The sequence below is a fragment of the Triplophysa rosa genome, linkage group LG17 (genome assembly GCF_024868665.1).
Source record: "Triplophysa rosa linkage group LG17, Trosa_1v2, whole genome shotgun sequence".
Classification (NCBI taxonomy): domain Eukaryota; kingdom Metazoa; phylum Chordata; class Actinopteri; order Cypriniformes; family Nemacheilidae; genus Triplophysa; species Triplophysa rosa.
Window position 1 is genome coordinate 19,372,693 of NC_079906.1, and position 19,297 is coordinate 19,391,989.

Below are 19,297 nucleotides of genomic sequence, written 5' to 3' on the forward strand. Positions count from 1 at the left end.
AGTATGTGTACTTGCTGGGGTTCGAACGCATAACCCAATGCTCAATAAACAGACTGTTTGGACACCATTGGTCTTACATAAACTCTGCAGACATCTGTGGCTACGCTGGCTATTACATTATACCACGGAGAACCTAATATTATTATATGATATAATAGAGGTGGACCCTAAAATGCATGATTTTCTATAGCCCTGAACGTGGCACATTTGAGATTTTCCCGTACAATTGTCACCGACTCCTCTGATAACATTAACCTAATGAATAATCCTCCATCCCATTAGCTTCACACACCTTTCAATGGGAATTCCCAACCTGCCTTAATGAGTCCGGTCGCCTCAAATATAGAATTACATGACCTAGGGAAACACACTGCAGTAAGCCTGTTTACAGGGGTCGGTTATGTAAAGAGAGGCGGCGTTTCTTAAAATAAGATTTTTCTGTTAACCAAAATAGAACTTTGTCATGTTTCGTAAGAGCAGTCTTTCACGACAGAAGTGCTTAGTAGCAAAGTAAAATGTCCTGACCGAGGCTAACAAGCGCTGAAGATCCGGGGCTGTGCTGCTGGAGACTGCACCTCTACCTGGAGAGATGGCCCTCTTACTTCAGCGCCGTGTTAATTACAATGAAGGCAGGTCCCGCCGGACGTTCAGTCATATAACAGCTGGTGCTGAACAGCTTCAGAGGGAAACAGTCGCCTAATTATACCAGCCAGAAAGTGACTTGCACAAGAGATCCAACTGTCCCGCCGAGTGTCAGAACACGACTTTAATATGCAAATACATTATGAAACCATTTTAGGCGATTTACTCAACTTAGTACTGTTTGTGCAGTTCTTTCTGCTGAGTCTAATGGATTTGGAGTGCTTTTCAAATGCGTCTCCGACATGAATTTATAGACAAGCAGCAATGAGAAATGCATGGTGTGCTGGTGTCATTGATACTGGTTCACATCTTACCACTTCGGTACAATTTCAGATTTGATATAAAAAGACCCCGTTCTTGTCAAAAGACTTTGCCTACATAATACTGTATTTAATATTACATTATATAATACTGTCTATTACTGTCTATATGTTTTCTGACTGTTTGTCTAGTGATTTTCAGAGCTCTATTAAAGGTTCACCCATATATGAAAGGCTTTCTTTCTTCTGCAGAACACAAAAGAAGATATTTTGAAGGATGTAGTGAACAAACAACTGCAATACCCATTCACTTGCATTGGTTTTGTGTCCATGCCATAGAAGTAAATGGGTACCGCCGTTTTACCAGCATTTTTAAAAAATCTTCTTTTGTGTTCTGCAGAAGGAAGAAAGCCATACAGGTTTGAAACGACAAGAGGATGAGTAAATTACAGAATTTTCATTTTTAGGTGAACTGTGCCTTTAAGAAAATGATATGAATAGGAATATGTTTTCCTGTCTTTGAAACAAGCACAATACAGTTGAAGGAGTGAAAATGACTACATGAAGACATGCAGATTTGAAGCTCTGAGAACAGAGGCAGCATGATGACAGGCGGATGGGGATTATTGTGCGTAGACGCACAGGAACAGACCCCATTCCCTTTGGGAATACCGGATGCGGAGGATGCGCTTTGGATTCATGGAAAATTCATGAGAAAGGTAAAAAACGAGCTACAGGATTTCCTGTGACAAACAAATTCAAAAACAATGTGAGCGCTTTTTAAAATATTTTTTACAACCTGGACCAAACGTGTTTGTTGTCCCATGGTGCATTGCAAGAATGTGCAGTTACTCTATCTGCTAAATATAGTCTTGGCAGTTAATGTGTTTCTGAAACGAGCCAATAGGATTATTCCTTAAATGGCTCCAAGACTAAAGAGAGAGGTTTCATTCAAATAATATGAGCGAGGGTGGTAAACAATGGCGTTTGCGTCCCGCTTCAAACACGGAGTGCGTTCAGATGTGTTGTATGCAGTAATGGGTCACCTTTCTGCTTAGGTAAGCTAAAACCTTCCTTGCCCCCCATGCTTAATACTCCTTTCTCTCTCATTCTCTCTCTCTCTCTCATTAGCTAGAGCAATACAACGAGAGCTTCCAGCGATAGCTAACATCATGCGAAAGAGAGAGAGAGAGAGAGAGAGAGAGTAAAGCGCTGAGTAAAAATGCAGAAGTATCTCCTGTGGGCGCTGAGTGACTGAAATTTCCTCTAAATCTTTAATGAGCCGGAAAGCTTTTCCAAAGAACGTGAAGTTGCCAAATCTAGAGGGCTTACTTGGATCAATTAACTCGATGTGAAGAAAAAACACAGCTGATTGTAAACACAGTTGCAGTAGACTTAACAGAGTCCCACGCTCACTATGTCAAATAAATGTTTGGTGTTGGGTTGTCAAGATTAAATGAACGTGTTGTATTGGTGTCTAACAGCACCGTGCCTGCTGTGAAAGTTCACAAAGTTATTCATATTCCCTACCCCTTGTATGTTTATTAACCACATTTGAACTTTTTTTAATAATATTTTATTTAGGGAGCCTGCACCAGCCGAGCAACTGTCATTGAGATGAATGGAGATGCTAGGTAAGTGTTAAAGGGATAGTTCACCTAAACGTTAAAACATCTTTCATCATTTACTCATTCTCATGTCATTGCAAACATGTATGACTTTCTTTCTTCTGCAGAATACAAATGAAGATATTCTGAAGAACGTTGGTAACCAAACAATATTGGCCCACATTGACTTCCATTATACGGACACACCCTGTCAGATATTTCTCAAAGTATCTTCTTTTGTGTTTCACAGAAGAAAGAAAGTCATACAGGTTTTGAACGGCATGACTGTGAATAAATTATTAAAACATTTTTATTCTTGGGTGAACTATGCCTTCAACCTGACCCCACACATACATTTTTATCCAGTATTTCATGTTATTATACTGTACGTGACAGTGTGACATCATTCGACCACAAGCAATAAACAATACGCCTGTCAACACTACAACTCACACACCAAATGTTTTCTGTAAAAGACATCTCCCACTACATTCCTTGAGTTTATGTTAACAAGTGCGCAAAAACCTCTTTTCAACACAAAGTTTTAGCCGTGAAACCTCTGCTCCCAAGCACCACCTGACTGCGGGCAGAGGAGTAATTCTCACGTGGAGCCAGTTTGATCTTGTGAATGCCAGAAGGTCTCCTCAGTTTAAAAGTGCCCGGCCCATCATCCCTCCCTCCCCCCTCTTTGAACATCTGAATGCAGAACGGGCTGATCAGTGGGTGAACAGTCAGCTTTTATTGATCTGAGAAGAAAGTGCTGACAGGGAAGGACATGACTACACCCTTCTCCTGAAACTCATATCTAGTTTCTTTTGCTCGCTAAACCGCCTCAGGTCGACATGAAAAAATATTCTCTAATCAGTATGCACGAAATATACGCCCTTGTGACGGGTTGTTTTATGAATAGTGATGAAGTGGAGTAGTTTTCAAGCGGTGCATTCTATTACGACTGGAAAAACTTGCAGGGGTTTGTTCCCATATTTTTGGTACACAATTAAAACTGGTCTAGTTTTATTTACTAATTATGTTAAAGTTTTGTTATTTACGTATACGTGTTTTTGTGTGTACATACAGTATGTGCGTGCATGTATATACAGTACTTATCAGCATTACCGTATGTAGTCATACCCACTTAGTAAATAACAAAAGTAATTATTTTACTTTCTAGCTTTCGAATAATGTTTGTGTCAGTATAATTTGCTAGCGTTAAATTTATATAATCACTGTTATGTAATATATGGGAGGACTATAGATACTTTTTATATGTACTTTATGTATGAAATGTGCAATGCGTTTGGAGGTTATTTCATGGATAAAAGATGGAAATCCCCTAAATTTTGAGGTGGAACTCTGTCCCCCCTTGAAATTCACTCCCTGAACTCTGTCCCCCGCGTTCCCAGCCTTGAATATACTGTGTATCATTAAACAACCCAGTCAACCACTATTTGTGATCCCTACAAATATGAAAATACACCATGGTAACATCCAGTGATACAAACTTCAAAACCTTTACACAGAATTTAAGAACTGTTAACTCTTAAATTAGCATAAATAAAAACACATTTCAATCATTATACTTCTACAGTGTTTGCTTGTTGAAAAAAAATGTGGCGTCTGAATTCAGAATCCCTAAGATACCCACTAGATTTCAGTGTGCCAGACGCACGGTTTAAGGCGCGAGAATGATGTCATAAGCAATGTCCCCCCCACGGCATCCTGTTTTCTGTCCGCACACACTCTAAATGTGTGAATTAGCACCCTGTCAGACGCATTATTCCGTCTCCGGGCCCCATGCGTGGTGTCAGTCCAGCTGGACAAATCCTCGATCAGATTATTGTGCAATCAAGCTTCTGGCTAAAAGCCCAAAGCATCGGTTGCTTGAATCTTAGATGTAGATTAATTGCTATCCTCCTACCTTACAAACATTGCGTAATATTTACTCCTAAAAACATTTATTCTATACAATAAAAAGCATCCTTGTATTAATCCTCTTTCTGTTTTGCAGGGTCACCTAAATATTACATTCCCTGGTCACCGGATGTGTCCCGGAAAGGCGCAGACCGGTTACGACCTCACGTTTTGTGCTAAACCTGAGATGATTTGCATGGATAATCCTCTGGTGACTGATGTCTCATGCAAGGAAGCGAACTACACTGAAGGACAGCTGTGTGTGCGAATTTACACATTGGCTTTTTTGTATCTCTGACCAACACGTCACTTTGTTTTCTATGTAAGATGTATATGGACATTTCAGTGTCACTTGGGGACTTAAAAATAACTCTCTGATCACAAAAAAAAACATATATGGAATATTATGTTTATTCCATTTTCTATTGTCCTTTCATTATAAAAAAGATAAGCCCTATTCTTATGTCTGATGCAGTGACTTATTTGAAGAAAAAAGGACAGTATTTATATTTGCAAACTTTGTGTTCATTGTCTCCAAAGGCTTGAAGTGCGGGCTCTCTTTTGCCATGAACCTTCTAGAGTCACAAAACAGTTTATTTATTACTCACCAAAGTACAGTATCTCTCGGGTGGGTTCCCACATGTGATATCAGGAGGCTCCACCCGAATCTGCATATACTCCTTCATGGACATAGGTTTGGGTTGGCAAGCGTAATACTCCCATGTTGGTCCATCATCTGTGCTGACCAGCGACTTACAGATATCGTACTGGCCCAGAGTCAGAATAATGCACTGCAAGAGCAGGATCACCTTTGAGAGCATGACACTGGATGGGTCCATGGGTGTGAGAGAAAGGCAAGAGGTGCCACAGCTATTAGCAATATCAGCATGGAAATGATTCAGATTGCGAAATCCATTGCCGTTTCAGTTTCTTCCAAAAAGGTCAATTCTGATCTTCGATAAAAAATTAGGTGTAATTTTTGTGTGATTCTCAAATCTTCTGCTGCATCTTTAAATTCAATGTTCACTTTTTGTTGGTGACAATAACTTCTCCAGGGCTGAATGTCACTTCAGAGGTGTGGAGTAGACGTTGCGGTTTTTGCGCAAGATGATGCCTGGTGTCAGAGTCCAGATGCATGTGTGAATACAGAACGAGCTGTTTCATTTCTGACATTTAGCCTAGAACAATAGAAAAGACTCAAAAATTATACACCCACGATTGGATGAACTTTTAAAACATTGCTCTTTATCCTTGCGCGCGGTGTGCCCAGAATTGCGTCCTTATAACTTCACACCTCGACTTTACATTATAGACATTTAAACATTTTTGCCTCTTTTAATAGTTTCAATTAAGGTTTAGATCATGTATATGGGACTATGCTTCGAAAGATATACAACTCTTTGTCTTATAAATGAAATGTGCGCAAAAGGGTGAAATCGAGTAAAGCACGCTTAGTCTTTCCATTAATTTCATTGACAAAAATTGTTCCACCTTACCATAAATCACCCTAAATATTAAAGGCCTGCAAAAAATAATGACATAAAAAACAACGGGACAAACAGAACAATTAAAATGGCTCGAAAACACAAAAGTTTAGATTTAGGTACTTTTCCAAACCACAAAATAATGGAAAACATTATGTTAGCATACAAGCGGATTAATCATAAAGTCGAAAAATGATGGTGCTCGTGACTGAAACGCATACATTACAAACGAGTGTCGGCATGTTCAATGATGAAAAAAAATCATAATAATAGTAACAACAGTATTTACAGTGAAAAAGTAACACACTTGCGTAAACTCACCCTGCGGTCCGGAAAGATCAGCACCTTTACTGTTCCCAGATGAATTTCTCCTCTGAAAACTCTTTCTTGGTCAGCCACATCACTTAAGATAGATGAGAAGAGATGCAAACGTTACTCTTCTCTGTCTAATGATCACAGCGAACGCGTTCCCATCCGTGCTTCCCTCGGCTGCCGCGTAGTTTGTTGGAAAGCATTCTAGATAGATGGGCTAGATAAATGCCCTAGATCCAGCTCGCTCGGAAGCAAACCCACACACTGCCTAATAAACACTTAAAGTTTGCGATTCTGTTCCTGCCTTCACTGATGTCTCTGTCCTGCGCTTTCAAGGACAGACTTCATAATACCATCCCTCCCATCCCTGCCTCTCCTGACTATCTTATACCTGCCCCGGTCCAGCTCCATTCACTGTAGCAATCTGTTTTGCGCACGCTTACTATCTGCGCGTGTATCTTAATATCCCATTGTCACTTTCCTTTTGTAAATACGGAAGGGTCCGAAATGATTTTGGCTACTCCAAACTGCCTGCCTTGACTGGTAGAAGTAATGTGAAACATAAGTTTATCTACGGACTCGCAGAGCAGAACCGTCCCACCAGCAGAACAGGCAGTCCGCCCTGCTTAAAGGGACAGATCAGAGGCAGACGATGCAGAAGGCAGAGATTTTCTTTTCCAGCCTGTTCCATGTTTCTGTCAAATAACCTACATTATTATATCAAAAGAAGTGCTCACGTGAATTGTGCTTCATTTAGTAACACTGGGCAAATTAATTGTTGTTTTTTGTAACACAGGCCTAATTTATTTTATGACAATAAATCCGATCTAGTTAGGTTTTATTTCCACCACAATCTTTTTTTTCTAAATAGCCTATCATATTAGAAAATAATATATCAAGTATTATATTAGAAATAGCTGTAGTAACTTTATCACAACAAGAGTTTTTGTTTACTTTCACGCTTTTTTTTGGTATTTTTGACAGAATGTTTCGTTATTTTTCACAGAATCAAACACGCGTTTTAAATAGTCCACGCGTGTTTCGGATAATGGAGCTGTCCAGGGTACCCGAGGACGCGCATACTACTTTCCATAAGTTCAAATAAGTACATATACAGTATATATAGGTAATAGGTCATTTGTGTTATACAAGTACAATCATTACTATCATTACAATATTTAGACACACGTTGTAGTAATATACAATATGTATTTCATTGATTGACTCAAAACGACGACTGAAATGAAAGAGCAATCTTTGCCCCTCATCGCTTGCCTCCTGAAAACTACGAATACCGTCATCCCGTCAGAGTCGATGACGTCATCGCGCGCCGTCGTGTGCAGTGCGAGCGGCAGCAATGGCGGATGTTATGAATGTCGGAGTGAATCTGGAAGCTTTTTCACAAGCGATTAACGCCATCCAGGCTCTTCGATCGAGCGTCACCAGGGTGTTTGATTCTCTTAAGGATGGGATGAAGAAAAAGGAAACCCTTGAGAGGCGGGAAAAAGTCTTTATGACTGATTTTCAAGATAATTTGCAATCAGTCAATCGCGATTTAAAGTAAGTCAGTTGCCAATGCAATGAAACCCCTTCATAAAATGTAACCGTTAACGTACAACAATCGTTTTCCAAATACCACGATTATTGTCGTTATAAAAATTTGTGTGATAACCTGTGACTGGTCGCATATAAGGTATCAGATCATCCCGTATTTACTTAAATTTAATATTTTACACCAGTAACAATAATGTGCATGTACAGAGGTACTTTGACAGGGCTGTGGTTGCCATGGTGATTTTTGCAAGGGATGACTGGTTTCTTATACAATATTATTTTCATAAGCAATCCAATTCATTCTGTGATGTTCTGCTGGACTTTATAGTCCCTAACATATCAACAGAACCTATGAGCGATGCACACGTGATCAGCATTCAGGACCAGAAACTATCATTGTTATAGTAGTTTGAAACACGTATGCATGAGTATACTGTGATATTTATTGTGCGATATTAGTGTGTGTGTGTGTGTGTGTGTGTGTGTGTGTGTGTGCTTCTCTAAGTAAGATACATCATTGAACAATGAACCAAAATTAAAGCATTTCTCTTGGTTTCTACAGTGAATTGGAGCGTCTCAGTACTTTGGTCGGTAGGCCGTCAGAAAGCCACCCCTTACACAACAGCGGGCTGCTCAGTCTAGACCCAGTACAGGACAAAACCCCTCTGTACAGCCAACTGCTCCAGGCATACAAATGGTCCAATAAAGTAAGTTTACCCTGCATAAAAGACTATTTATTTAACCCACAGGTGAACAAGTCGATTATTTTTCATTCATTCATTCTTTATTTAACCAGGTAAAAAACTCATTGAGATGAAAATCTCTTTTACAAGAGTGACCGGGCCAGGACGGCAGCTACATATAACAAATATACAAATTTACAACAAAACACCTTACACAATCATATTTCAAAACAACAAATTATCAAGGAACAAAACACATAATTTGTTAAAGGTGTCTTGAACTCATTTAAAGACGGAAGTACAGTCAGCTTTAAGATGTTTTGTAAATTATTCCAAGCAGAAGAGGCACTATATATAAATCCTTTTTCCCCTAAAGGTCTTTGCACATACAGTCCGAAATTTTCGTATGTGTTTTTTCGTATTTGGCTCTGGTTTGTACGGTGTCTCTGAATTGTTAAAAAAGGCCACTCAAAATGCTTGACGGATGCGAAAAACGCATAAAATCGAACCCGGTCCGAATTTTTTTATGACGGACGAAAATATCGGAGGCAGCGTGTAAATGTGATTGACACACAACGTGAGGTCGTATTTATTTTTTAACGTGTGGAAATTTCGGACGCAAATTTCGGACTCAATATGCAATGGGCTTAACTCAGTTTGTACCCGAGGTAATTTAAGGTGTAAAGAACGTAGACTGTATCTTGAATTTCCATCTGAAAAACTAAGAAACAATTAAGACTGTGTTAAGCCGCAGATTGATTTATAAATAAAACAATACCAACGAAAACTTATAATATGAAAAACAGTGATGTGTTTGAGTACTACAACCAGTGATAAAACGTAAAGCACTGTGAAATACAGTATCAAGTTTTTTAAGGTAATGAGCAGGGGCATTCATGTATAACAAATCTCCTTAATCCAGCAGTGATAAAAAAATAGCGGATACCAAATATTTCCTTGCGCTTAAAGAAAATAAAGACCTATTTCTATAATAAAAACCAAGTCTAAGCCTAAATTTCGAAAGTGGAATAGAATACAATTGCTGTGTTGTGTGCTGTGCTGTGAACATGTTAAATGGCCATAATAGACCATTTAAACCGACCATTCATCAGTCCAGAAAATCACTGGTTGACATTTTAAAGGGTCTCCTTCATAACGTTAGGGATTGTTATTGATGATGCTTGTTTGGTTTGTAAACACAGAGTTTGGTTTTTGCTGATCAAGCATAATGGTGTACTTTATGTGTGAAATATGTAAATGTCTGATGGTAAATCAGAAGATAGAAAGTTCCTGATGCCTCTGCCATAACAGATGATGTCTGTTGTTGACAGTTTGTGAATCACTTAGCGAGGACTATTGTTAAGCTGTTGTACGGTTTTGTTTTTAAATTGTGTATATTTCAGGGCTGCAAAGTACCTTCAACTTGTGAGAAAGTTAACTTGCAAAACTTGTCCATTTTTATTTGCATTTGGCCCTCATTCAGAATTTTTATTTTTTGTTGTGAACTATCCCTTTAACTCACTGTTTTTAAAAAAAGTCTCATTTTGGTTGTTTTGTTTGTGGAAAATGTGACTTATACTATGTTTTTGCTTTTGTTACCTCCCTGTTTAACAATAAGTTTTATGGCAACTGTAGGAGTTTTGCCTTTATTTCTCTAAAATGTGGCCACCGAACCATTCATAAATTCCAGATTAACATGAATCATTCTGCACCATCATGGAGAACAGACTTAATGGAGTCAGGGAATCATTGTACTTGTGTAAACCTACACCATGACTCCTAATAACGCTGTTAGCCTATTATCAAGAGGAAGCAGGTCTACATTTTGATGATCTAATTCTCAACTCTGTAGCCCATCAGAGGCATTCTACCCTGTGATTATCTTCAGTGAATGCAACGTGAGATGTTCCAAAAGTAGAAACGTATCAAAAGTTGGCTTGCTTGCTTGTCCAGAAAACAAAGTTGTGTTACTGTCAATGTCATCTGGTAAATTTGCTTTTGTTCCAAAAAAGGCAGTGAAAGTGCGTTCTCTTTGACCCGGTCAAACACAAGGTCTTTGAGCAAAATTTTTCGATAGAAAGCACGCTGCGTCTCGGCCCGAAGAGCTCGCACTTGAGATTCAATAGATGTGGGTGTTCTCACGGCAGAACCAACATTTGCTCAATATCCATTACAGCTGAGTGCTTTGACTTCTTTTGATCTTGAGTAGGTCTTCTGTCCTAAGTGTTATTGAACAAGATTTGCTATTCTTACTGTAAATGCAATTTCACTGGACGTCTGCGCTCTGTTCTTTGATGCTTTGGCCTCAAGTGATGCGTGTGGCATTAGGATCGGATTAGGTTCATGTTTTCGATGGGAAACAGGCTCTTTACTTTGTGTTTGGAATAGCTGTGATTCAATTCCTAATTTGTTTTATTATGAAATATTGCGATTAGGTCTCGGATGGTTTGAATAATAGGTTATTATAGGGTGAAGACTGTTTTGCGGTGCTATTTCACTTGTTCAGTTTTCTTGCATAAATTGCTTGATGTGACAGGCTTTTTTGCACTGATGTGGAATGACTGGGTGAAAGTACTCGATCAATAGCAGCCTCTGATCTGCTCTACATAATGGTAGGTGGAAATGGAGGTCTTTTTCCTCCAACAAAACTAAATCTTTTCAGCTTTGCTGTTGCATAGAAAGGATTTCATCTGTGGCAGCAGCTCTTGAAACATCAATTTTTCGGTTGTCTTTATTCGAAAAACGTTCCAATGTATTAAACTCTTTTTTTGGGTCACACAGGCTTTTAATCTTTTTTGAATTTGTTTTCAATATAGTGGCCGTGCATTTCGATTTATTTTTTCAAAGCATTTATCCACACACCTGAACACCCTTTTTTGTTGACTTATGGCTCGTTGTAAAGACAATATAAAAACTAACTTCTGGACTGAGACAAAATATTTAGGGGAATAGTGTAGATTTGGGTTTATTTTATTGATTGGGATTTGATTGGATCGTGGATTTAGTAGACATGATAGGCTGCGATATTACTGGTTCATTTTGTTTCGCTTCATCCATACAATATTGCTCACATCAGCAGAATAGTAAAAAAGTTTAAATTAAATTTTGATTAAAGATACGTGCCATTTTTTGGATGCTGAAATACTTTTCCTATATGCAGAGATGGCTATATGTACAGTATATACTGTATATGTACAGCTATATGCATCCCAACACAACAGCGTTGTCTCAACCAGTGTTGTCAGTTTGATGTTGTCTTTAAACATTCTAAAGTTAATTTTCTTCCCCACTTTCTTCTCCAAATGTCTGTAATTCTGTTGTTCTCATTAGTTCCGGTCCGAATCCGATACTGTGGCAGAGCGAGTTCACGAGCTTCATCCCATTACGTGTGTTTGGCCAGCTGTTTTCCCACACTCCGATGGGAAGAGCATTAGAGCAGGATTAGGTGCGTCTCGGATGGACGGTGTTGAGGCGGACATGGGCGTAAGGCCAAACCAAGCTTCTCTTTCAGAATGTTGATGCTTCCACGCTGTCTGCCTTGGACATCACCCCTACCCAACTGTAAACCCGATCAATACGAACGTTTCCGACATGCAAATGACCTCAGAATAATGCACAGGGTGCTTTTAGTGGGGCTGTTTTTGGCCATTGTCTCCTTGGAGTCCGTATCTCAGTCTGGTACTGACTCATCCACCTGTTGTGCTTCAGACATCTTTAGGAATTCAAACTTGTTTTGAGATTTAAGAGTTAATCGTACAGTCCAAAATGATCTATCAAGATGGCTAATATGTGTTGAAAGAATCCAAAAACTATGATAATAAAATGTGTTATTAAGAATAAAAAAGAAACAGAATTAATTGCCACGATGAGTTTCACAGTCCCACCTTTTCAAAAAAACACCTTTTAAATATTGTAGAATGTAGTACAAGTGTAATCTTTTCAGGAACGACAGCCTGTTAAGGTGGTTCGATTGGATTCAAGAGTGAATAGAAAAGCATTTCATTAAATGGAAACGTGCTTCGCCTTTGGCTACTAGCTGTCATTCATCGTCATTATTTCCTGATGTTTTTGGTCTCGGAAATCTCAAGGTCCACTCCGTCCCGAGGCTTCAATTTTATTAAACGGGAATTCTTCTTGCATAGCGGTATTTAGATTCTGAAAAAACAGCAGGAAAATCCCTTGATGCCCTAAAGCTAGAAATAATGAGCGGTTCACATGTACAACAAAACGCTGATAACGGTCAACAATTGGCTCATTATAAAACTCGCTTACTTGAGATTTTGAAACGGTCAGGTTTTTTACGATGTTGATATCATAACAAACAGACATTGTAAGCCACCAAAAAGCCATGTTGATATGTATATGGGTTATTACGATTCATACATCAAAGGATTGTACATTCAATTTAGGAGTCTGCTAACCAGTTCTATTGTGTTTTTGTAAAAAAAATTAGGCAGAATGAATATTGCAAGATTTACTTATTTCTCTGTAGAAGTATCATGCTTGTGTATTAACAATACCATAGGCTTTTCCTGATCTTTATTGAATGATTTGAGAGTCTCTGTATCATTTAGCAGACAGTGTTGTATTTAACACGGGTGGCTGTAGACTGTCAGTAGAGGTGTCAGGCACAGAGACGTTTAAGCACCTGCTTATCTTTGTACCATCACACACTGAAGACATCAAGCTGTTATTGTGTCAGCTATAAATGCCAGAGCTCCGCTAGGGCCAGCAAACCCTGGACTGCCAGGAACAGATGAATTATGGGACAGTCCAGATTTGCTAGCATAAAGCGTGGGGGGGAAAGGAATTGAGTATTTATTATAGTTTGGTCCATGAAATCTAATTACAATAAAAGTGCTACCTCTTATGTCATTTTAACCACAATAAAGCTACAAAAAGGTGTAGAGTGCTTACTCCGATTATGCTTAATAAGATGATAAGTTATGTCATGTAAACGCTTAAAACGGTTTTCTTTATCAGGTAAAGGTCATAAATGGCGTAAGCAAAAACAACTCAGCAGCGTAATAGTAAAAGTCTCAAACAGAAGTAGCAATAAATAAAGCATAAAAGTCCGCTTTCTAATCATGCAGTTAACGTAGAAACGGCAACATGACAAACTACTGTTGCATATGCAGGTACTGCGGACATTAGAAGTGATAAAAATACAGCTTCTGACTGATTTCCCGCTGCATTTTTAATTACATGACGGACTGTGTATGGTCACGTCACTGCACGCGAGAAACCTGGCAAGTGTCAAACTTACATGCAAACGCGGTTTTCTGTGTAGCTGGTTTATTGATATGCATGTAAACACGTGACAACTGATTTTTGATAGATATCCGTTTATTTTGTGCATGTAAACGCACTCACTGTGCATCCACTTCTGTTTATGAGAAAATCTGTTATCTCAAACCTGATGTTGCGTGCCGTGTTCATAGTCATATGCCTTCAGAAGAGTTTTGTGACATTTTTGTGAAGGTTTGCAATCTCAATTTGTCATTGTCATCCACTTTTGCAAACTTTTTACTGTACATATTCTGTCTAACATCTCTTTTCATGTTTTATGGTATAAAATAGGACAGGTTATTAAAAAAAAAAACATTTTATTACAATATTATATTACGAATGTCATTTATCACAAAAGAATAAACTGGAATATTAAAAAGACAATAGGAAAACTAAAAGTAGACTCGCTAGTAATTTTTTTTGTCCTGTTAATAACGCAACTCAACTTTACTTATATAGCGCTTTTTACAGTTTTCATTGTTACAAAGCAGCTGTACATGAGACATATTGACTATAAGCAAAACGATTAAAGTTATACGTGTAAAAACAAGAAAAAGGTTGAAAACACAGAAGACAGACATACCCACATACAAAACACTCCACACACACAATATGCACACGTACTAACACACATAGACATAGACACACACACGGACGGGCACACAGACACGCACGCACAAACACACGCACGCACACACGCACAGTGAAAGCACACATTTAAGATAAAGGAGAGAGAAACACAGGTCAAATATTAAACAGACTATAAATTCCTATATGCAATATTAATTGAGTAAAACTTTAAAATTCTAAATAACCCCCCCCGGCCAGGCAAATAGTGCAAAACAGTATGCAAACGGTGGCGAGGAACCCAAAACTCCAATGGAGAAAAAAAACCTCAGGAGAACCCAGGCCCAACCAGGGGATTCCAGTTCCCCTCTGGCAAAAGCTGCTGCCTCTGCACAAGCTGGACAGTGCTTGCACAACAAGGCTAAATAAAAATAAATAAAGTTACTAATAAAGTAAATTATAGTTTTAAGATTATCTTTAATAATCTAATAGCATTTGAAATTTTGTAGTGAAGACGTGTCAAGTCACCGCGTCCTTCTTTATCCAGCTCTATCATCTCGGCTCTTGTCAGGTCGCCGCTTCCCATTCTCCGCTCTACCATCAGGTCTGGCCATGAACTGCATCCTGCTCGCTGTGGTAACCTTGGAACAATGAGACAAGACTGGCTGAGAGTAGAGTACTGTTCTGCACTCGTTGATGCAACAAGTACATCAGTTGTGTTTCTGGTTCCGGTTGATCTAACTAATGCAGCCTAAACCCTCAGAGGATTTATATTATGGAAGTGTAGTGTATGCAAGATTAAAAAGATGCGTCTTTAGTCTAGATTTAAACTGACAGAGTGTACAAGGCCAAAGTCTCAGGTAGCACCTTGAGATTTCCAGGACCACATCAGACAATAAGTGATGATGATAAGTGACAACTTGTAACCAGGGGCTGAATATGTTTCCTTTCAATAACGTGCGACCATCACAAGCGAACTTATTCCGTCTTTGACGAAAACTTTAGACACGGGTTTGTATTGCGAGCGGCTCAGATGCAAGGTGACTTTGCCATCGGCACTCTTATATTTCTCCACTTAACAAACCAGCTTGCACACCTGGACGAGTAATGAGATCAAAAGATTAAGAAGCAGAAATGAGTCCCACTCGTGTGAAATTGGTAAGGTTGTAATTTGCTTATGCTTTACAGAAGAATCTCCCCCTCTTAGATATAGACTTTCACATAAGCAATCCCCTCATTAAACCTGCTTGGATCTAAGAAATCATCGTAATGCACGGAGCGAATCCAAATCATACTCATACAGTCAAACCAGCAGAGACCTCCACACTCTTGATCTGGTTAGTGAACAGAGTTATAGAGGTACAGAACAGTATATCCGCTTTACGCATTCAGAGGCTTTATGTTATCGTATCAGTCGTTTAGATTGCGCTAGGGTCAGGCTCCAGCACGGGCTCCAAGTCATAAGTCAATCCCTTGTAGTAGAGTTTACATTATGGATATTTCTATAATCACCCGAGCCTACAACTTTTTCTGTTTCCTGTTTTTTTTGCCCTCGAACTAATCAAAAGAGTGTTGTGAATGTTTCAAAGGCTAATGGCTTTCACACTCGACACTGTCTTGAGACCGTGCAGCTGGTTAGACGCTTTAATCATGTCTTGAACGAGGCTGTCAGAGGAAACAAATGGCAGGCCTCAAACCCGGAGCCCACAATAAGATCAGAGAGCAACAAACTTGCCACCGTAACATGTTTCAGCCCCGCGGTTAATGATGGAGCATGTGTCCGGCAATTTCTGTGCCAGGGAGGACTAATAGCCTGGTCAGTCTTAAAGATCAGCGTGGCGCGAAGGGACGATAAAGGGTGGACGAGAACGAGAAACCGCTAAGAGGGGCGGAAAAAAGCAGCGACCTTTTGAAAATGCATTGCTCTGAGAAAAATGTTTGATGATGTAACTTTAGCAAGCTCCGATTCCTTATTAGTTCCAAGACAAGGGAGTGTGGAGTTAAAAGAACAGTGGTCTCTGGTTGCCTCGGCCTGCTAATTCCTCATTAAAAGAGCAAAGGACGTTCTATAGCCTTTGATAGTTTTATCGCTGTTATTTTCAGTACAGGAGAGTTTTCATTTAAAAATAGTTTATGTATGAGATGGGGATGAAGTTGTCATGTTTGTTCTTTTGTTTTACAGTGTTAAGCTTCTGAATGGTGATTCAGTTAGATAAACACTGATGATAATGAAGGGTTTAGCCTGTTTAAGATATCATCTAAATTAGGTGCTGTAAACACAGTGGACTCAAAATCGATTAATCGTGATTAATCATTTCCAAATTAAATGTTTTTAAATGTGTTTATATAATATATGTATTTTATGTGTACTGTTAATACACAAACATAAACATACACGGCATACACAGATATATTATAAAGACACAAACAAACATTTTTTTTTAAATCGATTAATCACAATTAATCGATTTGACAGCCCTACTATAAATTGTATTTGAATTAAATTAAAATGAGAAATGTAAACTTAATTAATCAAAAATGTTTTTGTCTGTCTAGTTTTGTTACAGCATTGTTTTGATGTCTTGTTTCTGTGTTTTGAGTATTGAGGCTTGTAATCCTTTAAGATGGACATTTAGGAGCATTTGCTCATTTTAATTAATACAATACTTTAATTTGGAAAACTTCTATCCCACCGCTGGTAGCAGGTCTTGGATCTTATTAAAACTGTTTTGATGTGGCGTACCTCTGTCTCCGTATTCAATCACTGCCTGTAGAAACTAGTTTGAATCCAAATGGGTTCCCTGCTAGGAATATGTCTGATCTCATTTGCGTTACCCATAACCCTGATTTATGAGAAGCAGGCACAGAAATATACCCTCGACCTCTTGACCCCTGGCTGATATTTAAAAATTAATTAACCCCCTGACTGCAGCATCGCTGCCTCCTCGTCCCTTCACGTCAATCTCGCTGTCCTCCTCCCACTTCCTCATATCTCTGTTGTGTCTCTCTTCGCATGGGGATTAATATCTTAATTATCACTCGTGACTAAATTGTTTTTAATGAGACCATAGATTATGTGTATGGATGGATGGCATTTATGTCATGTGTTTGGTCGACACTGTACTTCTTCTTCTTTATGTTTACTGGTTTCTTGTTCAAGTTACAGGAAAAAGCTTCTTTTAAGTAGCAAATGTGCAGAAGGTTTTAATGTGTATTTTTCTGTGCCCCCCAAGATCTGTTTCTAATTTGATCCAAGCTTGCATGTAGTGGATTTTTTGGAAAGACATGTCCCATCGTGCATCTTTAGGTGGCATGTAACAGCTCAAAACTCCAAATTAGTTATGTTGCCTGTCAAAAGTAGATTTCACAACTAAATTGGGAATTTGAATAGTTTGCATTGTGCTGTAACCACACACATACAAATCAATGTACAATTTCTCAGTTTGTTTTATTGTAGATCAAAAATTGATTGGAACAAACTGAGCCACTTTCTCCTCAAGGAAATGTTTTTTGGGGATTTCTGGGTAAAACGGCACTCATAAATAAGAATTTCATCATTCGTGGGGGTGGCGAATTTCAACCAGAGTATGATCAAAGAGAGTTGTTTTAACTTGTATTTAATATTCATGACGTGCTTTGGCTGTTCCGTGCTTTGCGAAGCCCCTTTGAAAAGATATTGGATTTGATTGAGGGTGTGCAATTAGTTAGTAATTAGCTAGTACTGCATTTCTGCTTATACCGTGTGCAGCGGTCGGACCTTTGCCGAGGTTTGTGACTAGGAGGTGACCCTAAGTATCTTGTTTAGAAATGTTTGTTAACACTTCAAGTCCGTATGCAACATGTGCATCATCATTTGTTCATAGTGTCTTATATAATAATTGTTTAATTTTACATTACAAATAGTAAAATACATTATAATAGTATGATATTCAATTGTATCCATAATTGACCTATTTATGGCATTCTTAGATATGTATTGTTCTCCATTAAAGGTCCAGTGTATGACATTTAGCGGCATCTAGCAACGGCTCACTCCCCCCTCCCTTTCGAAGCACTTTGGTGGCTGACACAGGATTAGGATGTCATCATGTTTTCGCTTTGCCTAAGGAAATAATTTATAACATGCTCTGTAGAGCAGTTCGTCCGTTTAGGGCTACTGTGGAAACAACATGGCGAATTCCATGCAAGGGGACCCGCGGTGTATGTATAAATAGCTCATTCTAAGGTAATAAAAATATAACGCTTCATTATGTAAGATCTTTATACACCACTGAAGACATAATTATGTATATTATATTGCATTTATGTCAATAGATCCTTCAAAAAATTACACATTGCACCTTTAAAGATTTAACCATGAATAGCTACTGTCGGTATCACATTGTTTTAAATGAATGAATACTGTAGATTACAAAAAATAACCCATATAATACATTATATACATGAAGACTTTTACTATAGCAATCTGTGTGTGTATGTGGTCAATCCTACAGACCCATCTTGAGGTCCGTCTTATAGCAGCATCGGTCTGTTTATGGCACCGGTAATGCGCTATATCACGATGCAATGGCTTTTCTGCACTTCCATAATTGTGTCTGGTTCCAGTAAAAGAGGCTGTCTTGTTTCGTTCCATTTGACGGAGACATTGATTGTGTGTGCATGTCCCGTGCTTCCTCTCCCAAGTCAGATCGTGACCCCGCGCTTTAATCTTCAACTGCCCCGATGAGATGACGCTCTCAGCTGCCTGACAGCATTCTGGGTAATGTCCATCTTGTCCTATGTGTCTCTCCCTCTCTCTCTAACACCCCCGTCATCTGCTGTCCTGCTCGTCTTTTGTCCCCTGACACTTTCTTTTCACCGTCCTCTCTGCCTACGTGCACCCAAGGCATCATGTTGTAGCCATGCTCGGATGTTACTGGATTGTTTTGTGATTACCAGAAATTGTTTGGGTTGTAAAAAAAGTGGGCATTGTATGACAGAATAGAAGT

At 38.8% G+C, this 19,297-nt stretch overlaps 2 protein-coding genes and 1 long non-coding RNA gene across 3 annotated transcripts in view; 2 read left to right on the forward strand and 1 right to left on the reverse strand.

The window, feature by feature from the left end:
• The window catches only part of ntng2a (netrin g2a), a 50,155-nt gene extending 43,320 nt beyond the window's left edge, over window positions 1-6,835 (reverse strand). Inside the window, exons 1-2 of the mRNA XM_057356215.1 lie at window positions 6,226-6,835; window positions 5,029-5,598 (exon numbers count right to left, since the gene is read on the reverse strand). Of these exons, the coding sequence (XP_057212198.1) occupies window positions 5,029-5,259 (231 nt within the window). The 5' untranslated portion in view covers window positions 5,260-5,598; window positions 6,226-6,835. The remainder of the gene's footprint in view (window positions 1-5,028; window positions 5,599-6,225) is intronic.
• On the forward strand, window positions 1,384-4,812 carry LOC130567805 (uncharacterized). Its single transcript, XR_008964652.1, has 3 exons — window positions 1,384-1,621; window positions 2,487-2,536; window positions 4,518-4,812. It is a non-coding gene; the product is annotated as an uncharacterized LOC130567805 (long non-coding RNA).
• A 719-nt stretch (window positions 6,836-7,554) lies between the features above and the next one.
• The window catches only part of med27 (mediator complex subunit 27), a 42,325-nt gene continuing 30,582 nt past the window's right edge, over window positions 7,555-19,297 (forward strand). The window contains exons 1-2 of the mRNA XM_057357356.1: window positions 7,555-7,776; window positions 8,333-8,477. Coding sequence (XP_057213339.1) covers window positions 7,574-7,776; window positions 8,333-8,477 — 348 coding nt within the window. The 5' untranslated portion in view covers window positions 7,555-7,573. The remainder of the gene's footprint in view (window positions 7,777-8,332; window positions 8,478-19,297) is intronic.